Genomic DNA, 25377 nt, shown 5'->3' on the forward strand with positions numbered 1-25377 from the left:
TACAGGAGAGAGCAGGTGGCTGGTCTTTATAAGCTTTCTTCATTTTCTTAGCATTTTTCCCCAAGTACTACTATAATAAGTTACAGTATTGCCTGAGTAGGCATCTTCATAATGCATCATCTGTGATGAATCAAAGTAAGTATATAAGTCAAGATAATCTTTTGTTAATATATAATGTTCAATTCCCATGAGATGAAAAGATAACAATAGTTAAATACATAGATAATCTAAAAGATGATTTAATCCATATTTTTCTATGTCAGTTGTTAAAAAATCTGTTTATAATAAGAAATAAAATACCTGTTTCTATTTTATTTTTTTATTTTTTTAAAGATTTTATTCATTTATTTGACAGAGAGAGACATAGCAAGAGAGGGAACACAAGCAGGGGGCATAGGAGAGGGAGAAGCGGGCTTCCCCGCAGAGCAGGGAGCCTGATGTGAGGCTCGATCCCAGGACCCTGGGATCATGATGTGAGCTGAAGGCAGACGCTTAACGACTGAGCCACCCAGGCACCCCTACCTATTTCTATTTTAGTGGAGATGTTGGGGAGAAGGAAAAAGAAGACATGTTTTAATATATATTTGATGAAATTCATTTCTTGATGGAAACCCATCAATGATTCCCTAAGAATGGTGGGAAACAGGCAAAGACTGGGAAGAGTTCTAGTCCCTGCCTGGCTCCCAGCCACTTCTGCTTCACTTCTCCCTCCAGCTGAAGCAACCTGACTCTTTCCTATAAACTGGGCACTTGGCAAGTCTAACGCTTCAGCTAGACAAATTTAAGGAACTGGAGACCACAGTGCAGGCTTAGGGATTTAATTTTTACCTTTTATTTGGGATAACAGTCTTAACTACAAGTTCTGTTTGCCAAACAGCTAAGCCCTTAAATTCCTTAGAATGAGTTAATAGCCTCTTAGTTAGTTGATGTTTGGGGATCTCATTAAATTTTATATGAGTTAGGGGGTCTTCTGAAACTTATCTGTGGCTCATTGAGAACTAGGCACCCCTAACAACCCCCAGTCTAGGAAGATGACCAGTACTTAAAATTCCTTTCCCCTTCTCATTGACAAAGTCCTGCCTCTGAATCCTACCATGGTTTTTTGAAGCCTCTCTACTTGCTGACAAACTTCCTCCTTAGAACCTGTTTCTTAGGATTTCTGAATTTTAGCTCTTCTTTAATGTCTTCTTGACATTAAACTTGTGGTGTATGCCCATTATATCTGATGGTATTTTTTCATACTTCTTTCTTACCTGCTCCCATTCCTTTCAGATACTATGTTCATCTGCTATGTTGTTTTTCTTCCTTGTACCTGGAATGACCCTTTCACACCTGTAATACCACCCCTCTCTCTCTCTGTCCCCTGGGGAATGACGGGTCTGGAGAGGGACATGTGGGTAGTCTATTATACCCTGTTAATGCCTCTTCTTTAGTGTATCCTGTCTGGGAACAGTGAACTAGACCGTTCTGTCAGATGACATCATATATATAAGGAGAAAACTGTAAAATTGTTTGCTTATAGGTGACTGATGGAATGATAAGAATTTGTGAATTCCTTTGGTAATACATGTAGAGAGGTGGAAACTGCTTCAGTTGTAATGTGTTTTCTTCCTTCCCTCTACCATATCCCAAACTGGGATGGTCTGATAAATCTGTAGTACATGCCTTTTTTGTGACATCACAATCAAAACTGATGTTAAATTTGTCCTTCTTCCAAAATATTTTCTTGGCTGCTATATTTTTCTTACTGGAATGTCTGGCCAAACCAAAATAGTGCTATCAGTTTAGTCTTGTTCTCATTTCTAGCCACACAGCTTCATCCACGGGGTTCTATTTAATTTCCTTTGCAGTAATGAGAAGAATGGGAATGGAAACAATGAAACATGGCCATGCTGCTCTTTAGGTTATATATTTACAAATTAATTTTGAGTAATTTTTTTTAAATTTCAAAAATAAAGTTCCCAGGAGGTATAAACATAAAAAAAAATTAGGAAGACTTTAATGTTTTTACCCTTTTTGTTCTACAGAAAATCTAATTCCTGTTGCATTATTGTTTCATATTGCAGAAATCTAGCAGTCTAGTTTTGGCCCTAAAGCAAAATGCCCCAAGGATGGGATCTATCTTCTATAGATTGTAAGATATAGAGTAGAATAGAAACTGTAAGTAGGGAATGATAGTTGGCACTAAATATCCTAAAGTAAGAATGTTGATATATTTGAGATAATTTTACATTGTTTCAATTAATGTCAAGATCTTACTACTTGCCTTAAAATTTCTACAGAATATTCAGGAGGTACAATAGTACACCTATCTTATCCATAGGTATATGTTCCAAGAGGGGATGCCTGAAACCAACTTGTCCTGCCCCTATATATACTGTGTTTTTTTTTTCTGTACATTCATATGTACCTATGATAAAGTTTAATTTATAAATCAGGCACATTAAAAGATTAACAGTAATAACTAGTGATAAAATGATTATAATAACATACTATAATAAAAGTTATATGAATGTGGTCTCTCTCTCAAAATATCTTACTGTACTCACCCTTCTTGTGATGTGAGATGATAAAATGCCTATATGACGAGATGAAGTGAGGTGAATGATGTAGGCATTATCAATATATTGTTATTGTTAGGCTACTGTTGGCCTAATATGTCAGAAGGAAGATGATCTGCTTTCACGTCATGGTTGACTGTGGGTAACTGAACCACAGAAAGCAAAACCTTGGGTAAGAGGATATTACTATATTAGAAATAAATATTCCTACAGTGTCATTTCACGGAAAAGCCAGTTCTAATACATAGAAGAATGGGGGACATTTGTATTTTTTTTATAAAACTATATAATTGTTTTTAAAAGATACAGAAAATCAGCTTTTTTAAACTCAGTTCTCCATTAGATATATAATTTTAATGGCCTTCCTCCCATTGATCATATCTTATAAAAAAAGTGATTGTAGTTAACTGATCTCTAGACCTTCACTATCCAGTATGATAGCAGCTACCCACGTATGGCTGTTGAGCACTCAAAATGATAGTCTAGATTAAGATGGGCTGTAAATGTAAAACACATACTAGATTGCAAAGTTTTGGTACAAAAAAGTATGTAAAATATCTCAAAACCTTTTTTATATTGCTTAAACACTGAAATGGTAATATTTTAGATAAATCGTGTTAAGTAAAATGTTAAATTTCACTTGCTTTAATTTTTTTTATGTGGCTCCTAGAAAATTTAAAATTTCACATTGGTTTGCATTTATTCACATTATATTTCTGTCAAACAGGGCTAGACTTCATCCTTTCAGATTTGCCAACAAGGTATATGAGTTCAGGTCTAGAATGGGAGGAAAAGATCAGAGAGGGAAAAACTCCATCTCCTGACTCTTGATCCGGTGACTTCTCAGAGTTGCTTGGAGCTTATGAAAGTTTTGAGAGGTTAGAAGAAAAAGCTTCATGAACAGCTTACCTAAGAGAGTTGAGCCCTGTGTATTTGAAATATATTATGGTACATGAAAGTTTGTGGCTCAGAACCAGAGAAAGTTTTTATGGCTTAACTCCCTCACGGTTCATTCAGCTGCAGTTTGCGTATCTTTAGATTAGCTGGAACTAATGTTTTGTGAGCAACCACTGTGTCATGTGTTTTCTCTGTGTTATCTCACATGGCCCATTTGCTTTATTATTAGGTAGTTGTTATTTGTCCAGATGAGGAAGTTAAGTCACAGGAAGATTGTTAGTTGCTTGAGATCATACTTAGCTGGGACTAATGTTTTGTGAGCAACCACTGTGTCATGTGTTTTCTCTGTGTTATCTCACATGGCCCATTTGCTTTATTATTAGGTAGTTGTTATTTGTCCAGATGAGGAAGTTAAGTCACAGGAAGATTGTTAGTTGCTTGAGATCACAAACGTAAGGAGAGGGAGACCCAGGAATCCAGACCCCAAAGCTGAAGTCCTGTATAGTACCGTGTACTGTCTCAGTGGCCACCTCATTATAACAATTAGTCCTTCCTTGATACTTGCTCTGACCAAATAAAATGGATGATTACAGAAAATTGTATTGTAAAGTCATTTTAATTCCTTAAAATTAGAGGAAAATATGAGGTTGACCTTTATTTTAGTAAAGGTGCTTAAATCAGTGCACCTATCTTTCCGTTTATTCATTCTTCCATCCTTTTTTTAATCATCCTTTTTAAAAAATTGTCCCCTCCCCACCCAGGCTGCAGTTGACATACCACTTTTTGTGTAGTGACAGACAAGTATAATGCCTGAGAGGTAGTAAGATAGAATTGGCTCTAGTCTTATAGCTGTACAAATCTGGCTTGGTTTTCAAACTCTGTGTTCCTTAGGTTTTTATCTATAAATTGGGAGAAAAAATTGTAGTTCCCAGGATTGTGGTGAGGCTCATCCAATGCACGTAACACACAGCAAGTGCCTGGTGCATCATTAGCATCAGTAAGATATCAGCTAATATTGAGCTCTCACATTGACTGTTAGCATTAGATATAAAAACAGTATTGATGAATTGTGGCTTCAAAGCCAGATATAACTGTTTCAGAAACACATTTTTAATTTTAACATGCTTTAAAATATACATCTAAATACTGTAACAGCTCAGGCCCTGATCCCAGGGTCCTGGTATCAGGCCCCGCATTGGGCTCCCTGCTCCACGGGAAGCCTGATTCTCCCTCTCCCACTCTCCCTGTTTGTGTTCCCTCTCTCGCTGTGTCTATCTCTGTCAAATAAATAAAAATATTTAAAGAAATAAATACTGTAAGAGCATGTTCTTTATTAGAGTATTCTTTTTAGACTTCATTTTAGTCTTTTGTATTATGTTTAAAATTAATATGAAAAATGAAAATAAACCATTATATGTAAACTAAAACATACTGTTTTTGACACTCTACCCTTAGTCTGTTAAGTTTAATTTTAAATCTTTTGCTAAGGAAAATTTCATTTAATCTGTTTAATATGCATTAGCTTTTTAGCTTATTATATCATGAAGCATATTAGAAAATACTTTTTGGGTTGTCTAAAGTTTGAATAATTTTGAGACTCAATAAACTTGCTAAGTTAAAGTCAGGTCTTGAAAGTTAAACGTTTTGTGTTCTCAGTTTGATTCATTAGCTTTAATATAGAAGATTTAATTTAGGATAAGTTAAAGTGAGCAAATAAGACAATGTCATTTTTTTCCCCAAAACTCTGTAGGACTAAAGGCTAAATTTCTATCCTACTGAAAACCTAAATACAGTCATTCTATAAAAATGAAACAATAAAGTTGTCCTCAGATCATACATCTTAAAATCTGTTTTGGTCCTTGGATTTAGTTCTAGCTACTGTTACTGAAAATCTGAAATTTGCAAAAGCAATTAGATAGTGAATAGAATTTCGGGAAAGTAAGAAAAATTCATTGCATTGGTTTGGTTGACTCATCCCCTTGTACTTTGTGTTAGAAATCAGTCATGTAAAAACCTTATCTAAATGTAGCTTCTGTTGGACTTTATTTTATTTTATTTTATTTTTGTAGTTTCAAGGTTTTATTTAAATTGTAGTTAGTCGACATACAGTGCAATACTAGTTTCAGGTGCAGAACCCACTGATCCATCACCCCACACAATACCCAGTGCCTACCACCACAACTGCCCTCCTCAATACCCAACACCCATCCAACCCATCCCCACCCCCAGCAACTCTCAGTTTATTCTCTATAGTTAAGTGTCTGTTTAATGATTTGCCTCTCTCTTTTTTTGTTCACCCTATGTTCATTTGTTTCTTAAATTCCACATATAAGTGAAATCATATTTCTCTTATTTTGCTTAGCAAAATGCTCTCTAGCTCTGTCCACGTCTTTGCAAATGGCAAGAGTTCATTCTTTCTGATGGCTGATGAATATATATGCGCACACGTGCATGTGCACACAGACGTACACACTACACACACACATATATACAAAATCTCAGTTTGTGATTCTTCTTTATCCATTCATCAGTCAATGGGCATATGGACATTTGGGCTCTTTCCATAATTTGGCCATTGTTCATAATGTTGCTATAAACATTGGAAGGCATATATCCCTTCGAATTAGTATTTTTGTATCCTTTGGGAAATAGCTAGTAGTGCAATTGCTGGGTCATAGAGTAGATCTATTTTTAACTTTTTGAGGAACTTCCATACTGTTTTCTAGAGTGGCTGCACCAGTTTGCATTCCCACCAATACTGCAAGAGGGTTCCCCTTTCTCTTCATCCTCGCCAATGCCAGTTGTTTCCTTTGTTGTTAATTTTAGCCTTTCTGACAGGTGCGAGGTGATATCTAATTGTAGTTTTGATTTGCATTTCCCTGATGATGAGTGATGTTGACCATCTTTTCATTTGTCTGTTAGCCATCTTCTTTAATCACCTTGTTGGCTACAGTTCTTTGTTGTTCTGTTTACCACACAAGTTTACCTCCAGCTACTTCATCTGAATTCCATTCCCTTCAAATCTTGTAAATCTGCCTTCGGGAACTCCACAGATTCTTGACTGCTAATGCCATGATTTCAAAAAGTTTTGCCTTTTTTTTTTTTAATTAATTGAATCTATGCCCATGTCTGTCCATTCATTCATTTGTTCTTTCTTTCATCATCCTTTTTAAAAAATTGTCTCCCCAGGCTGCTTTTTATCTTTGGCTCTCTTTTCTTCAGTTTTCTCATTTATTTGATTATATTTTTATACTCTTTCATTTCCATTCGATAAATTGCTCTGGATATCTGCATTAAACTTAAAACATTCAATAGTTATTTTGAGGCTATCATCTAAGATATTTATCTCTAAGTTTCCTCCAAGTAAGGAATAGCAAACAGTACAGGTTTAACTCAGGCTGGACACTTGTACTGGATGAAAATTGATGCCTTGCCTTTGCCTTGTGTTTCTAATCTTAAAGGTTCCAATGGCCAAATGTAGAGGTATTACATGAGATTTGGATTTCTTTCAATGAATTATAGTACTCTGTGTATGTGAAGTATATATATATATATACTTGTTTGCTTTTTAAAGGTATATTTAGTACTGTTTTCAGTGGATTTTTAAACTGTGCCTACATAATATCAGAATATCAGGATGAAAATTGAATTCAGTCAACCAGAAATTTGTTACTACATTACGCCAAAAATACAAATGGAGGAAAACAAAATATAAATCCTACAGCTTCACAGAAAACTTCTATGTGTTATTTCTTGTTGTCTCTACAGTTTTTCTTTTTTTTAAAATTTTTATTGTTATGTTAATCACCATACATTACATCATTAGTTTTTGATGTAGTGTTCCATGATTCATTATTTGTGCATAACACCCAGTGCTCCACGCAGACTGTGCCCTCTTTAATACCCATCACCAGGTTAACCCATCCTCCCACCCCGCCCCCCTCTAGAACCCTCAGTTTGTTTTTCAGAGTCCCATCGTCTCTCATGGTTCGTCTCCCCCAAGCAGTCTCATTGGGCTGTAATTCAACATAACCATACAATTCACTTATCTTTAGTTAACTTTGTCTATGGTGTTAAGTAGGTTTACAACTTTATTCTTTTGCATATGGTTATCCAGTGGTCCAAGAATCACTTGTTTGAAAAGACTATTCTTTACCCATTGTATGGTCTTGGTGCCTTTGTTGAAGTTGGCCATAGATATGTGGGCTTATTTCTAGATTCTCAATTCTTAGATATTGATTTAATGTCTATACTTCTGCCAGTATCATGTTGTGTTGATTACCATTGCTTTGTATTGAGTATTGTAAATGGAAAAGTGTGAGTCTAAATACTTAGCTCTCCTTTTTCAAGATTGTTTTGGTGGTCTGGGTCCCTTGCAATTCCATATGAATTTTAGCATCAGCATGTCGGTTATCATAAAGAAGTCAGCTGGGCTTCTCACAGGGATTGCATTGAATCTGCACATCATTTTGGGCAGTATTGCCATCTTAACAGTATTAGGTCTTCTAATTCATGAACATGAAGTACTTTCCTTTTATTTAAACTTTCTTTAATTCCTTAAGCAGTGTTTTGTACTTTTCAAGTTATAAATTTTGTACTTAAAAATTATTCCTCAGTATTTCATTCTTTTGAAACTATTATAAACGGAATTAATTTCATTTTCAGATTGTTCATTCCAAGTATATAGAAATAAAGTTGACTTTTGTGTATTGATTTTGTATCCTGCAGCATTGCTGAACTTGTTTATCGGTTCTAGTAGTTTTGGTAGTGAATTCCCTAAGATTTTCAGTGATTAATTTCTCAGGAGACAAGGAATGAATCATACCATTATAAGAGGCTTTATATCCCAGTTCTTCTGCTCATTTTGAGCAACGGTCCTAGAATTACTGCATCAGTTGCTTCAGAGTTCTTCCGTTCACTCTCATGCTAGCCCCCAGCTCCTTTTCTTACTTTTTTCTGCCATTCACAGTATTGCTGGTAACTGTGGGTCTATAAGACTTGAAACTTGGTGATTAATGAATGGGCTGGGGAATTATGAATGTTTTTTTCCTTTGCTGTCTTGTAGTTATTTTGCTAAATGATTATCTATAAATGCAGTATCAATGTTTATATTTGGTCGGGTTATTGGAGTGACAAATAGTAATTTGATTCTAAAACCCTTGGGAATAATAAAGTGCTATATAAGCTTTTAGTGATGATAAAAATGATTTAATATTTTTGGGGTGCGTAGGTGGCTCGGTTGGTTAAGCATCTGTCATGATCCTGGGGTCCTTATTTATTTATGTGAGAGAGAGCACTAGTGTGAGCACACTGGCTGGGGGAGGGGGAAGAGAGAGAAGCACACTCCCCGTGGAGCAGGGAGCCTGATGCAGGACTCCATCTCAGGACCACAGGATCTTGATCTGAGCTGAAGGCAGACGTTTAACCGACTGAGCCACCCAGGCGCCCCAAAAGTGATTTAATATTAAAGCCTAATTTGACTTTTCAGTAGTTTTTAGTAGTTGTTATTATTATTTTAAAAGGTCAGGTTTATCTTAAGGTAAGCTGAGACAGTAGTCTTTCCACACTGCTCCACTCACTCAGGCAGATTGAACAAAGAAAATGACATGTAGGAAATGCAATTCTTAAAGATTTTCAGGCTGTCCTATTAAGTTACCTTAATTTAACATCATGGAATTTGTTGAGGATAAAATGAGCTAGCAGAGCTTCAAACCTAAAAAAGTTTTACTGTACTGCCATCTCTTGGCAATTATTTCATACATGCTGTCTTTTTTTTAAACTTTCTCAAAAGTTGCTTCCAAACTGGATGTAGAACGAAAGGAAAAGGTGGGCTGTTCTTTGTAGGTAATTTCTCTGTACTTCTCTCAAAATTGTTCTTTCCCTAGTAGGTGCTCAGCATGCATTGTCTGCTACTGAGTGAATCTGAATTCTGTTATAAGATGCCAATAGATTTACTTATTTAGTCAGATCTTGGGGAATTTGGTGTTTTACAGGAAGACTTACTACAGATATTCTTAAAGCTCTTCTTTATAAGTTTAAATCCTGTATACTGAGCATGATATTAGAATATCTTCCTTTTATGATATCTAGGTAATAACAAGACAGTTTAATTAAGGATCAGTTATAGACATTAAAACATGAAATAATCCTTCAAACAACTTTATAAACTATTATTTGGATATTTCAAAGAGTAGTGTTGTCTGTATACTTCAGAAGTATTTTCTTATTTGTTTCTGAAAACTTCTAAATCTGTATATCCAAATCTCAATTAAGTAAAAGGTATAGTTCTTTTTAATGAGACCACAATATGTGCAGACTATATATTTTAAATTACTGGATAATTCAATAGATATATTGTAGCATAATTTGAGTAAAGGATAATCTATTGAGTAGTTTTGATAATAATAATCAGTTGATGTAAAATTGACAGTGTAAAATAATTCTAAAATTGGAAAACAATATATTTTGACATACCAGGAATTGTTGAATAAGAGAAGGAAATTCTTTAAAATGTAACAATTTAAAACCAACTTGAAAGTATGTGTTTTCTGATATGAACATAACTTTGTAAGAAGTTGACCCGCTATAGAGGAAAAGCATTATGTCGTTGTCTTCAGATAGAACCAGTATTTATCTGTTGGAAATCATAACACACATACCATTTGGTGCTTAGCTGAATCCCCCTATTTTCCCAGACAGAGAAAATTGTGGGAGATTTATTCACTTATAAAAATTTCAAATTTTGTTTCTTCCTTAGTTTAAAATAATAGTTTACAGACATAATATGCTATTTGAATAAAAAAAAAATAGCCATTTCTGGAAAGTATTTTCTAACTTTATTGTAGGAAGAGATCAAGTTGGTACACAAGTTTGTAATAAAAATGCCAATGAATTAAATGAAAAAAATAATTATTTTTGTTATAATTTATATAAACAACTGGGTCCTGTAAGTCCATGGAGATCCATTCTTGCTTTATGAATAAGACCATAATAAATATGCACATGTGAGTTTGGGATTAGAAGGCTAATAGACATTGTGGTTTCCTAAAGAGAATTTTATTCCAACTCTTTATATGAAAAATCTGTATCCAGTTCCAAGTTTTTGCTCAACTCTTTCCTCTGTTCTTAGTTCTTCCCACTATTTGCTAAAATGTCTATTTAATATCCGAATCAGTACTGCCACCTTGTGATACTTTTCTTAATTTTATCTGGCCAAATTCTTTTTCCTTCCCTTGGGTACTCCTTATCTCTAATTTACTGGTTTAGTCTTCCTCACATCTACACATGTTTTATCTCTCTGCTTGGATTAGAATCTCTTCTGGTGTAGGACCCATGTCACTTTGGGTCTTTATCCCTATTAATGGTCTCTCCTGGATAATTCTTCAATGCATTTGAATAGTAGAGTTGTTACTATAACAACTGTCCCTGTCACTGTAAGGAAGTAAAAATTAGCTTTTGTGGTTTATTTCACATTCATAACTCACGTGTCTGCTTTGCCAAACAAAGGGGTTGAAAATTTATTAGCTTGAGGATTTAGAATGAGTTATAATTTCCCAATTTATTATGTTTGATGATCATCTTTTTTAAAAACACATTTTCATGGTTTCTTTCATTTCTCTATTTTTGCAGCTTTTGTCATTCCTTCAGGGTTTATTTACTTTCTACCATGAGGGATATGAACTCGCCCAGGAATTTGCACCATATAAGCAACAGCTTCAGTTCAACTTGCAGAACGTAAGACTATACCGATTCTCACTGCTTCTCCTTAGTGAATCAGATGGTGACAGAGAAACTATAACCAAGCCAAACCTTGGAGTGTTTTAAAAATTTATCTAATTTAGAAAAGTCATTTAAAAAATTTATTAAAACACTTTTTTCTATGCTGGTTGAAAGTATACCAAGAAGGAGCTAATATTATGTTAGAAAAACTTATGCTAGCAAGTTTTATAAAAATAAATATTACTGAGGTATAGATAATAGATACTTGGAAGGTTGGGGACTTTTGCCTTTATTCGATGTTCTCATTATTTTACTGGGTGACCTTAGGCAAGTCTTATTTTCTGAAAGGGTAACATTTCTATATTTGTGAAATGAAAAGGTTGTATTTGAGCACTGAAGGAATGAAGAGGTTGTATTTGAGCACTGAAGGAATGTTTTCCTCTCTGAAATTGTATATAATATATATGATATTTTTTATTTTCTAATAATTTAAATGTGGTTTTAAGCATTCATAGTAACTGCTTTAAAGCTTAATTGAGATTTGTAAACATCCTATTTCTGTTAGAGTTTATTTTGTAAAGTTATCTAATCCTTTTTGTATCTGATTTCATAGTTATACAAATTCAGATTTGCAGATGCTAAGCATCACTTACATTACACACACACGCACACACACACACACACACACACACACAAAACTTACCCAATCCATTCCTGCATTATCAAACCTGACCAATAAGAAAGTTCTATTTGTTGAGAATTTTGTATAAATGAAGTTATTTTTGAATAACTAGTGCTCAATGGCCAAAGTAAATTAACTGGAAAGCCTTCACTTAATTTTCTATAAAAAGCTTGTCTTTCACTGCTTCTCTGATTCTTGCCATTGTGGAGATGAGATGTTCAGTAAATGGAACTATGGGGTTGGAGTGTCCCATAAGAAATAGGCATTTGGATTTATTCTACTTGTGTTTTGGGTTTTAGCTTTTTATTTAATCTAGATTTTCTAGCAGAATTGGTTTCACATGTAAGTCATTTGATTGTTTTTCAATATGGAATGCATTTGGACCTTTTTAGTAAATATTAAAAGGGAAAATTATAAAGGCCAAAATATTTTTATGATTTATTTCCATATGAATTATAATTATATTAAGATTCCTGAAGTTCGAGAACAAGAGAGGAATGTAAGGAATTGGAAAATTTATGGTCCTTATGTTTAAAAGAATTTGAAAAAAAAAAGCTTAAGTAGCAAAAGTGGCAATTAAGAAAATTTTCCTAACTTACTTCAGGATTCGGTTCTTTTATTATGGGCCATAACAAATTTTAGAGTTGGGTGGTAGTGATTTTTGTTTCCAAACATATTGCTTGCTTTCAAACAAATTGTTGAAATAATGTGGCTGGAATGCAAAAGAGATTGAGAAAAGCCTTATGCTTTCTATATCTTCCCCTAAGTAAACTTGCTGTAATGTGAGTAAACTATTTTTTGTAATAGAAGTTAGAACTAACAAACCCATTCATTTTTATGAGTTAATTTATACACTAAACTCATGATGACTATTTCTGGAAACCAAACTAAATGATATTTCTTCTAAAAGGTTTTAAGAATATGGGTGATGAACTTTTCTTTTTTGCTAAGTGCCACATAAAAGTATGTGAATTTATTTTGTCTCTGTCCCCCAAAAGAAATATGCAAGCAATGAATCATGGAACACTACATCAAAAACTAACAATGTAATGTATGGTGATTAAGATAACATAATAAAAAAATAAATAAAAAAAAAAAACAATTCACAGAAAAAAAAAGAAAGAAATGTAAGTCCCTATATATCTGCTTTTTACGTTAGGTATTAGTGAATATAAAACTCTATTTCATAAATATTATATTTATAAATGTTATGATTTGTCCCCTAAGTAATAATGTTAGAGTTGGAAATAGGAATAAATTATACACATACGCACACCACAGAAGGTGGTGTTTCACTGTGCACATTCATGTTTCACTAAAGCAATTCACTAAAGCCACAGGACTCAACGTATAAGGTCCCGGATGTGGTGAGTAGTGCTGAGAGAATCAAGGTTATCCTTTTGCACCACTTGCCATTTTGAAATTTTAGACTGGAAGTTCCTCAAAACTGGTAGGAAACAATGAATGAAATTGTTGTTTCTATTTACTTAAGACAAGGAATAATTTTGAAAGTACTCGACAAGAGGTAGAGCGGTTGATGCAAAGAATGAAATCTGCCAACCAAGATTACAGACCACCCAGCCAGTGGACAATGGAAGGCTACCTTTATGTCCAGGAGAAACGTGAGTCACAAAGACATAACTTAATGAGTCTTATGATTAACATTTGACTTGGTTAGTGTTTTTTCCTTCAAATAGGAAGACTGCAATTCCTTACAGCTTTATCATATTTAGTCTGCTCTCCCACTACCACCATCAAAGTGAGGAAGCTTTTCCACATTTCGCCATCAGGATCTCCAAGTTGGCATATTATTGAACTTGGAACTTACAACCTTCAGTGATGATACGGTAACATGAGTTCAGTTTTAGAATTTCATTGTAATAGCTAATCTCAATTTGAACTTTAATGGAAAATTGAAATTCAAAGCCTTTATCAGTATGAATCATCCTGGTGACTATGATAATACTTTCTCTTCCTACAGCATTATTTCATTAAATTCTGTGCTCCATCCCATTTTCAGGAGTAAAACTGGCAATTATGTAATGTCAGTTTGTCACTTTTTACTTCCTGAGGTTAGGAAATAAGCACCAGAAGTGATAGGGCACTATTATAATTGCTCACACTAAAAAAGTTTTCTCACAAAAATTAATAAAAAGCCATTCAAACTTGTATAAATAGGATTCTTTCTGCATGATACTTGCATTGAGTGGAACCAGTCTGACTAAATTAACTGTTTCAAACCAGATATGCTCTAATGCACAGTCTCATCCTGTTTTGCTAAAGGAACAGTTGTTTTTATTTCCAATCCATTATGGATCTGTGTCTTTATAAAACACACAATCATATGCTTGGATTTTGCACTAATGCCAAAACATTGTAAAAGTTTTGAAATGCTTGTTTTTACTTTCTGTACTATTCTCATATATTGGGACTCAAAAAACACATAGAGTAGCGCTGCTCTGAAGTCTCCATATCAGTAGATGATAGATTAATGAAGTTGTTTTGGTTAGTTTGTAAGATGTTGTAGTTTAAAGGGTTGAGATGGGAAAGCTAGAGATACTGGGTTGGCTGAGAAAGTTTTTGACATTAATGCAATATGATTAGTAAAATGCCAGCACATTTTATGTTTTGACATGCTCAGGTGATGCTCATTTGTTGGATAGCAGTGTACAAGCAAATAATGATTTGATCCAACAGACTCAGCAAATATTTATTACTGTATGGATTAGATGATAGAGGGCTGCTGGCTCAGGAGATCTGGGTTTCAGGATTTTTCTCTGTCATCAGTATTGACTTTGACCAGTCTGCTGGTTTTGGATGTTAAAATAAATCTAATGACCTGCCTAGCTATTCTGTAATTAGACCATAATAAAACACTTTCACCACAATTTCATGAAAAAAAAAAACCCTAATTCACTGATCACAAACAGGGTATATGGATTTGACTCAGGACACTTAGAAAATTTTTAAATACTTGTTTTGAATAACTGTTTCAGACTTGAAAACCTCAGTTTGAGGATACATTGAAAGGAGATTGCATTTTGATCAATAAAATATTTTGCTGAGCAGAAAAATGTGTTGGTAAAGAGGCTTGTCCAAACATGCTTGTGGTAGAGGAGGTACCATCCTCTTGCTTAAAGATTTTTTTTTTAATTCATTAAGACTCAGTAATATTTTATTTCTTGATTTTTTTTTTTAATCCCCCAGTGTTACAAAGTTGCTGAAGTCCTTGTGGTACACAATATTTTGTTCTAAAGAAAAAAGCTTTGGATTGCCTAGAAAATTGTTTTGTATATTAATCTTCAAGTATATCATGTTTATTTGGTACTTGGGAGTCCATCCATTGGATAGTGCTGTAGTTTACTTACTCATTCTACAGCTTTTGGACATTTGGGTCAGAAGATAAGCACAGGCCCTTTAATAATTTGGGGACTGCATGGGTGCACAAAATTCAGTGTTTTATGCACCCATCTGATGTTGGTATCTTGTGTTTTAACATACATGGATCTACATCCTCCTCTGGATCAGTCTGAGCTGATTATAAAGCCCTATGTGACACTGACCTTTTCTTTGAAATTTCTAAGGGATACTACCCGCCTTCCTAGGCTAAAGACTGGAGGTAAATCCCTTACTCCCTAACTCCAGTGTCTCCCTGTAACCTAGGGCCAACTTTCTCCATTTTATCTCCTTGATAACCTTTGAACCCACACCTTCTCTCATCTCCAGTCTTTCCTTGGCCTCATAATTGCTCTCTTTCTGCCTCTGGGTTTGCTTGTCTGTAATCCATCCTCTGCAGAGCTTCTGACACATCCCTCCACAATGCTGGCTTGTTGTGCCCCTCCTGTGATGGCCCCCTTAGTGGTGTGTGGCCTTTGAGACTTGAACAGTTGGACTCTCTCTTTAGTATCTTCTCCTTTGAGGTTGCCCTCCTACTCCTAAGATAATTTCATCTCAATTTTCTCTATATTCACCTGCATTGTTTTTACAGCTTTAGTGAGGTACAATTGGCATACAATGAATTGTAAATATTTAAAATTATATTTTGTTAAGTTTTGCCATATATATATATGACCTATGAAACCATCACCACTATGAACACATTCATCACCTTCAAAAGTGCTCTCATGCCCTAGTATAATCCTTCTCTCTTTTTTCTTATTCATCATCTCCCCACTTCCCATTGCCTGGAGATTTAAAAAGAAAAATGAATGGATTTGTATCCCTTTGGAATTATCTTTATATGAGGGACATATATCCGAAGCCCCTTTTCCCTTGGTCTTTGAAAGCATTTATAAGAAAATCAGACTAGCTCACTAAAACATATTGATTATACTGTTGCTATCACTGAATTAATAAGTTCTATGGGGAATAGAAGATGACATAAAGAATTTGGCTCCAGGGTCTTTATTCTGTAGTGGAAAGCATAAAACAAACTCGTGCAATTAGTAACCAGAGATCAATAATAAATATCAGAACTATAAATTGATAAATGAAGGTGGATGTGATGGGGTAATAGTAGCAGATCATTGCAGTTTGGACACAGAGCTCCACTTTATCTGGATATGTGGTTTTTATGTTACCCACTTCTAGGCATACATTAAATTGCATTCTAGGGGAGCCTGGGTGGTTCAGTCGTTAAGCTTCTGCCTTTGGCTCAGGTCATGATCCCAGGATCCTGGGATCGAGCCCCACACTGGGCTCCCTGCTCCGCGGGAAGCCTGCTTCTCCCTCTACCAGTCCGCCTGCCTGTGTTCCCTCTCTTGCAATATCTCTCTCTGTCAAATAAATAAATAAAATCTTAAAAAAAATAAATTGCATTCTAATAGACTTCATTTTATTTATTTATTATTTAAGTTTTAGTTAACATACAGTGCAGTATTGGTTTCAGGAGTAGAATTCAGTAATTCATCACTAACATACAACACCCAGTGCTCATCATGACAAGGGCCCTCCTTAATACCCATTGCCCATCTAGCCCCTCCTCTACCCACCTACCTCTGTCAACCCTCAGTTTGTTCTCTGTCCTAAGAGTCTCTTATGGCTTGTTTCCTTTTCTCCTCCCCCCACTTCCCATATGTCCATCTGTTTTCTTTCTTAAATTCCACATATGAGTGAGATCATATGGTATTTGTTTTTCTCTGACTGACTTATTTCACTTAGCATAATACACTCTAGCTCTAGCCACAACTCTGCAAATGGCAGTATTTCATTTTTTGATGGCTGAGTAGTATTCCATTATATATATATCTTCTTTATCCATTCATCAATTGATGGACACTTGGGCTGTTTCCATAGTGTGGCTATTGTTCATAATGCTGCTGTAAACATCAGGGTTCATGTACCCCTTCGAATCTGTATTCTTTTATCTTTGGGTAAATACCTAGTAGTGCAGTTGCTGGATCGTAGGGCAGTTAAAATAGACTTCATTTTAAACAGAAAGAGCATGGAAGAGGTGGAATTCCATGCCTGCAACCTGTTACTGGGTGATTCTGGACAAACAGTTCTCTGAGCTCAGTATCCTCATTTATAAAAGAAAGATATTCATACCTATCTAGTAATGATGTTGCAAGAATAGAGGTGATATATGTAAAATGTCTCTATTGTCAGTAGTGGTGAATAATATTTACCATGAACATTTACTGTTCCATGCAATTTATATTTATCTCATTAGATTCTTAAAACAACTGTTGAGAAGTTTTATTCCTCTAAAAAGAACAACTCCAATCACATGCCTATTGATGGAGAAAGTAGTACCATCTCCAGCTCTTAGGGTATATTTTCTTTTATGTAAAATGCTCTTTATAATGTCTGACTTAACCTGCCTTCTCAGGGCGGTAAGTAGCACATGAATCTCATATAATATTTGACTTAAAAAGTTTCTAGATAAAATGTGGACACTTAGTAGGTATTTAGTGAATGTTATTTCCTCCCATTCCACAAATATCATCTCAGCAACCTCAGGTGATTACTGGGTAAGATAATTAAACTTATTTTATTCATTTATTTTTAAAGATTTATTTATTTATTTTAGAGAGAGGGAGAGCATGCCGGGGGAGGGTAAGGGGCTGAGGAAGAGGAGAGAGAGCATCTCAAGCTGATTCCATGTGCAGCATGGAGCCTGACATGGGTCTCAGTCCCAGGACCCTGAGATCACTACCTGAGCCGTCCAAGAGTCCCACGCTTAACTGACTACACCACCCAGGAGCCCCTAAACTTCTTTTATTTTGAAGCTTTAGAGATAAAATAAATTTTTATTTTCCCACACTTTTTTGTAAGGACCTCAGAATTTCTTGTCTAGGAACATCTGCCCTGGTCTAGTGTCAAGCAACTTTAAAGGAAGTACCATGTGTGTACCACAAACCTGAAGATTAAATGCGTGAGGTTCTGAATTTAAGATGGAGGCAAGAAAAAAACAACTTAGATCTAAAATATCATCAGAGCATTGCGGCAGCTTTATTTAAAAATTTTTGCTTAAGTTCAGTTAGCCAACATATAGTATTACATCATTAGTTTTTGATACAATGTTCAGTGATTCATTAGTTGCATATAACACCCAGTGCTAATTGAATTTAAATTAAAAAAAATTAAAAAAATAAAAAATAAAAATTATTGCTAATGTTCCTTTATAAATTTCTTCCTAAGTAATAAAGTCACTATAAGGATTTTCATCCAGCCACTTTCCACTAATCAGCTCTAAGCCTTCAAGTGTTTTATACTGCATATAACAGAATTAATCAACAAGTATGCTTAAGTATTATAGTATCAAATGGCCCTAAAACAGAATTGAAGTTTATTATAATAATCCTTTGTGATTACAGAGTTATAGCTGTACCCTATAATTTTGAGATCTGGGGTTAAGTATTTTAAGCTAAATATGACACCAAGGGCACTGTTATTACAGAAAAAAATTCAAATGCCTCATATAGCTTTTCTCAAGTAGTACATTTTTACATTACAGTCTCTTGCTTTTTAAATACATGGTTATGAAACCAAGCTAGCAATAAGATTGTACATAATTGTTGCTAGAAGGATGCAGATATTAAGCAGGATGGGATCCTAGATGGAGAAGTTGTGTAAAAAACAAACTCCATTTTCAACCCACTCAGGAGCCCACCGTGGCATATAGATGCAGGATAATTGGCTTCCCTCTGGGAAGACTGAGGGTTTACCTTGGTCATGGAAAAATTGAACTTACTATGCATCCCTATTCCCTGGTGAAGCAGCAGCATCTAATTCCTTAAGGAGAATATAGGAAAATAATGTGGTATGCTATGGGAAAGAGTTGCACAGTATTTATAGGGGGAAATGAGCACTATATATATATAACTTTATTTTAAAATGGGAAGTAAAAGTTATTTTCACTTTAAGGAGTTTTTTGAGTTCACTTATTTTCAGACTAGTGGTAAGAAGAAATAACTCCAAGGTCAGTGAAGTCTAGAAAGATAAATGATTCATTTCTTCATTCATTTGTCAAGAATTGATTGAGCAACAGCTAATATCTGGCCCTGTTTTAAGGATTAAGAATATACTAGTGAGCAGAGCATCACATGTTCCTGCTCTCATAGAGCCTTAGAGTCTAGTGGCAGAAACAGACAATAAATAGAATTCATAAAATTTATCCTATTTTAGACAGTGGTAACTGCTAAGAAGAAAATAAAGAAAGAAAGAGATAGGAAATACTAAGATGAGGGTGCCGAGATGTTGGACACCTCTGTAGGAAAGGCCATATTGTAAAGATGTCATTTAGGAAAAGACCTGGAGAAGTGACAAAGTAAGCCGTGCAGATATCTGAAGGAAAAATAGTCCAGGCTGGGGGAACAGGATGTACAAATGCCCTGGGGCAGAAGTGCGTTCCCTGTGTTCAAGGATCAGCAAGGGGCGGGGGGGCTGTGTAACTAGAGCAATGTGGATGAGGCAGAAGGTAGTAAGATGTGAGGTAAGATCAGTAATGAGGGGCCAGAGCATGTGGGCATTGTGTATAGTAATGGGCTCTTTGGTTTTTACCTGGAGTGAAGTGGGGAAGGAGGTTTTGAACAAAGAAGATGAAATTAACTGGTTAAATTTTTAGTAGAGTATTTAGTAGAGTGTTTCTGTATTTAGTATTTAGTAGAGTATTTCTGACAGTTTTAAGAATAAAGGACAAAGGATAGAAGTAAGGAGATCAGTTATAGGCTGTTTCTCGTTCTTGCTACCTCTTGGGAATGTAAGGTATGCCACTTTTACTGAGGAGATAACTGAAATTCGTATCCAAAGTGACTCTTGAGTTACAGGGGAGCGCGCTGGTGCTACAAGCAAGCAGAGCCAAGTTGTTTGATTCCCAGACGTTATGCCCCATACAACTCGCCCTTCACACTGGCCTTTCTCACAGTAAATATTCTAAACCAGCATGGCCTGTGGAGACGTTCACTTGTGTCTCGTAGCATCAAAAACTGTACAAACATAGTCACAAATCATTTATTAACAATCTGTAATGTTTGTTTCCTTACATCAGGACCACTTGGTTTTACATGGATTAAACATTATTGTACATATGATAAGGGAAGTAAAACATTTACAATGAGTGTTTCAGAAATGAAATCCAGTGGGAAAATGGTGAGTTTTCTTCTTCTTCTTTTTTTAAATCTGAACTTATTAGATAAGTAATGGAAGTAAAAAATAAATAAATAAATAAATAAAATATTTTCTTGCTTTTCTTTTCTTTAATTTTATTTTATTATGTTATGTTAATCACCATACATTACATCATTAGTTTTTGATGTAGTGTTCCATGATTCATTGTTTGCGTATAACACCCAGTGCTCCATGCAGTACGTGCCCTCTTTAATACCCATCACCAGGCTAACCCATCCCCCATCCCCCTCCCCTCCAGAACCCTCAGTTTGTTTCTCAGAGTCCATAGTCTGTCATGTAAACAGTTTTTAAAAATTGAAAAGTTGAAAAAGTTTTCTCTAACTTCAGTGATCTTGATGACTTAAAAAGAGCAGCCAGGATTTTCCTTTACCTTACCATGGAATGTTTATAAACAGTTGAGTTAAATGTTAGATGTTAAATTAGATGTTAGATGTCTCTTCTTACATCCCTGGCACTGAGTTGTTTATGCTGTTAGTTGGCTGGCACCTTAGCAGAGACTCCTGGTGGCTGGACCAGGCTCGAGGACTCTGCATCTTTCCTCCAGGTCACCTTTGTGGGAGGTTGCCTTTTGCCCCTGTATGCCTCTTCCTCTTCTACACTGTGTACTGTTTACTGAAATGCTGGCCAGCATTCAGAAGAAATCAGTTGATACCCATTTACTCCAAAAGTAAATTGGTCACTGGATGTCTTGCATGGTTAGTGAACAGTATGGAACAAAGTGTACATTGCATGAGGAAGTGCCACAGAGTACAACATCTTTATTGTATATAGTGTATAATCTTTTTGTGAATTACGATATGAATATGGCAAGTGACTGAACTTAAGATATCAGGTAATTGAACCATCATCTAAGAATCCTAGAGCTGAGAGTTATCCTAAAGATTATTTAGTCCAGCCTTACTTTAACAGATTAGAAAATCAAGGTGGTAGAAAGTAAGTGACTCACCCAGGTAATTTGTGGTATAGATCAGAGCAGAGGTAAATGCTGATCTAACTTAGATATATACTCAAATACATCAGCTGAAACTTATTGTGCTTGGGCATTCGATAGAGTCTAATAATTCAAATGGAGAGACATAATATAAAGGAGAACATACCAGAGCAAAAGAAACCTTCAGTTCCTACCATCATGAGAAGTGCTATTAATCATGCCTAGTGTGTGTACTACAAAGGTTTCATAATAAAAGATGTTGCCTAAAAGTCAGCTTATTTGACGGTCAGTGAGCTATTAGCAAATAGACCCAAGCCAAAGTTCTGTTAATAAATCTATGATCTTAGTAACCAAAGATAGTAGAATTAACCAGACATTAGGTAAATATTCCCCTTAAGGTGACTGGTGTCTCAGGTATAGAAGAGAATTCTTATGACTCGAGCTTATGTTGGATCCTCCCAAAGAGATACGGTTTAGTAGCAGAGTAGCAATTGGTTACCAGCAAAGCAGTCATGCGGTGTGTATGATAGCAGTACATTTATAACAAGTACTAGAAATATATTATTTTGGTAGCTCTCCTGAGACTTTGAGCCAATTACCGTTTAATGCTGTAAGGCTCTAATGCACAAACACACATGCACGTGTGTATACATACTTGCTCTCATGCTCACACACACACACAAATGAACAATATTAATCTCTTAGCAACCTAGGGCATTTTGATGCCAAAGCAACAGTGTTGTATCCTGACAAGCTCTGTATATCTAATTGTGACATTATGGTAACTATGATTTCACACTTTTTCTAAATCAGAAGTTCTAAAGAATGTACATTGTGGTGCAATTTAACATAAGTAAATATGTTTAAGACTACTAGATAGGCATGCTACAGAATTCTTTAATTAAAATGTGTATGATGGGCTCTGAGAAACAAACTGAGGGTTCTAGAGGGGAGGGGGTGGGGTGATGGGTTAGCCTGGTGATGGGTATTAGGAGCACTGGGTGTTATATGTGAACAATGAATCATAGAACACTACACCAAAACAAATGATGTAATGTATGGTGATTAACATAACAATAAAAAAATTAAAAAAAAACTAATGATGTAATGTATGGTGATTAACATAACATAATAATAATAAAAATAAATAAAGAAAAAAATGGGTATGTGATTAATTTATGAATTGCATTATAAATGAGCAGTTAACATTAGGCAAAAAGTCTGTACTCAGAGGACAAGATGTGATTTATGACCTTTATACATAACCTGTACTTGACATTTTAGTGCAGCAACCTTAGTTGGCATATTTAGTATTTTCCAGTTGCCCTTGTTGTCATGTCAATAATGTGTTCTCCTTCTTGTTTCAGAATGGCCTTGTTACTGGTTCACCAGAAATGTTTAAATTGAAATCTTGTATCCGACGAAAGACAGATTCAATTGACAAACGATTCTGCTTTGACATAGAAGTAGTTGAAAGGTTTGAGGTTTTCTTTTCACTTTATATTTTTTAATAAGCTAAATTATTTGTTTCTATGTTTAGATATAAATATGAAACAGCATACAAGTACTTGTTTTTCAGTCTTTAAAAACAGTATGCATGTTTGTTTCATTCTTTTATGTATTTATTCAACAAATATATATTGCACTATGCTTTCAAAAAAATAAATCAGACAAAGGATGCTAGCAAAAAGCAACATCACTCAAAGAAGAATTCGGGGAATTAACATAAATGACTGCATTAGGTGATGTGTGGTGGATTTGAGTTCCCATCACTATGAATGATTCTGACAATATTGTTTACCACTCCTGGATAAGTTTTTTTGTGGACTTTTGAAGCCTGGTGGCCTTTGCTTCCAAGGAGTAATAAGACACCGCTGGAAATGCCATAAGTTTCCTTCAGCCAGTGAAATTCAGTGCCTGCTCTGTGCAGAGCACCGTTCTGGACATTCTTAGCCACAGAATATTGGGAGAGACATAAATGTTGTGTATGCGAGTTTATAACCTAGTGGGGATTTTTAGCTCTTTTTTTTTTTTTTCTTGTATCAATATAAGAAGAACAGAAACTCAATAAGAATGGGTATACTTCTTGATCTCTCTTCTATTCCATGATCTATTTTTCTTCCCCTGCATTACTACCATACTTTTCTCAATAGTCTAGCTTTGTGTGTGTGCACTATATAAAATGTGTACTGTATATACTATAGTTTACATACATGTAGCTTGTAAACTACTTAGTAGGGCAAGGCCCCTGTTTTTTATGCTTCTTTAAAATTGTGTTAAATATTTTGGCCCTATGTTCTTAGATTTTATGGATCCACTTATTACATTTATCCTTCTTTCCAAAAAAATCCTTTGGGATTTTTGACTGGAATAGCATTAAAGTTATTAATTAATTGATGGAGAGTTGAACTCTCTTTGAAGATTTTATATTTTTTTAAGATTTATTCTTGAGTGTTTTCATTTTATTGCAATTTTGAATAGAATTCATTAGTATATTTTTTCCAAATGGTTGAGACTCCTGTATTGAAAGGCTATTCATCTTTTTAATATATTAATCTATATCCAGCATAGTTGTTGAGCTCCTTACTGATTTTAATAGTTTTGTGGTAGGAACTTCTGGATTTTCTATCTAGACAGATGCCAACATGCTAGTGATTTTTCTTTATTTCAGCACTTTTTAGTTCCGTAACCCTGGGACACATTGTTAAATTGTGCTTTGGTTGTCTCATTTGTAAAATAAGGATAATAAGTACCCACCTCAAAGGGTTCCTATAAGGATTAAATTAGATAAAAAAAGGAGACACATTTATAACATAGTGCCTGGCACATAATAAATAGCCCCAAAAATTATCTTATTATTTTAGTTGATGCTGGCTTAGATTCTCCAAGATCAAATGGTCTTGATCTTCATATACATTTTTCCTGTTCCTGTCATTCCAGTGATCTGTTTTCCTGCTTACACAAGAGATAATATGCCTTCATCACAGTTTTAAGTCATACCAGGTTTCAATCATACAGTATTTAACTGAAATTTCCTCCTCAGTGTACCTTTTCACAGAGTCCTCTGATGTCCTGTTTATTTATTTATTTTTAAAGATTTTATTTACTTATTTGAGAGAGAGAGTGAGAGAGAGCGAGCACATGAGAGGGGGCAGGGTCAGAGGGAGAAGCAGACTCCCTGCTGAGCAGGGAGCCCAATGCGGGACTCAATCCAGGGACTCCAGGATCATGACCTGAGCCGAAGGCAGTCGCTTAACCAACTGAGCCACCCAGGCGCCCTCTAATGTCCTGTTTAAATTTATTTTCTGGACAATCTGTACAGTTAACCAGGTTGATTTAACTATTTCTGAATTTCATGTCTTTATCCATCTTACATTGCTTTCTTCCTTCCCTTTGCTCACTCTTTCTCTCTTGAAGTACATCCTCAACTAACTATTTCAGAATGGGTACATGGGAAAGAATGGTTTTTAAATGAATTAATTTTAATATTGTGATCATGGTATAAACACTTTGGTTTAGTGTCTTTTTAATAGCTAATTATGGTATGAAACTTTTCATATGACTATATACTCTTTGTAATTATTTTTGGTGACTAGATTGTAACACATTGGGTCATAATATTAATCATTCTCATACTGTAGAACATTTAGGTGGTCCTGAACTTTGGTGAATGTAACTTTGTCATCTTTTTTGGTCATTTCGGAGGAAATAGTTTGAAACTAGCCTCCTTCAGGCAGTTATACCTAAACCAATGATTTTACTACCTGCAACCATTAGAATTAAAAAATATTTGTTTGTGTGTATGTGTATGTGTATGTGTCTCCCAGTGATTTTTCTGAAAGGTAGCTATAAATCAGTCTTTTTCTTTTCATTCTTTAAATTATTTTTTTTCTTCTCTTTTCTTTTTCCTTTTTCTCTCTTTTCATTTTTTTTCTTTCCTGCTTTTTCTTCAAGTT

At 35.0% G+C, this 25377-nt stretch overlaps 1 protein-coding gene across 1 annotated transcript in view; it reads left to right on the forward strand.

Annotated features, from left to right (window-relative positions):
* The window catches only part of ARHGAP42 (Rho GTPase activating protein 42), a 302672-nt gene that overhangs the window by 229424 nt on the left and 47871 nt on the right, over positions 1–25377 (forward strand). The window contains exons 7-10 of the mRNA XM_028119626.2: positions 11088–11192; positions 13352–13481; positions 20351–20451; positions 22789–22898. Of these exons, the coding sequence (XP_027975427.1) occupies positions 11088–11192; positions 13352–13481; positions 20351–20451; positions 22789–22898 (446 nt within the window). The remainder of the gene's footprint in view (positions 1–11087; positions 11193–13351; positions 13482–20350; positions 20452–22788; positions 22899–25377) is intronic.

The sequence above is a fragment of the Eumetopias jubatus genome, unplaced genomic scaffold (genome assembly GCF_037043125.1).
Source record: "Eumetopias jubatus isolate StellerSeaLion01/CBP00866 unplaced genomic scaffold, mEumJub1_p1.0 scaffold_13, whole genome shotgun sequence".
Taxonomy (NCBI): Eukaryota; Metazoa; Chordata; class Mammalia; order Carnivora; family Otariidae; genus Eumetopias; species Eumetopias jubatus.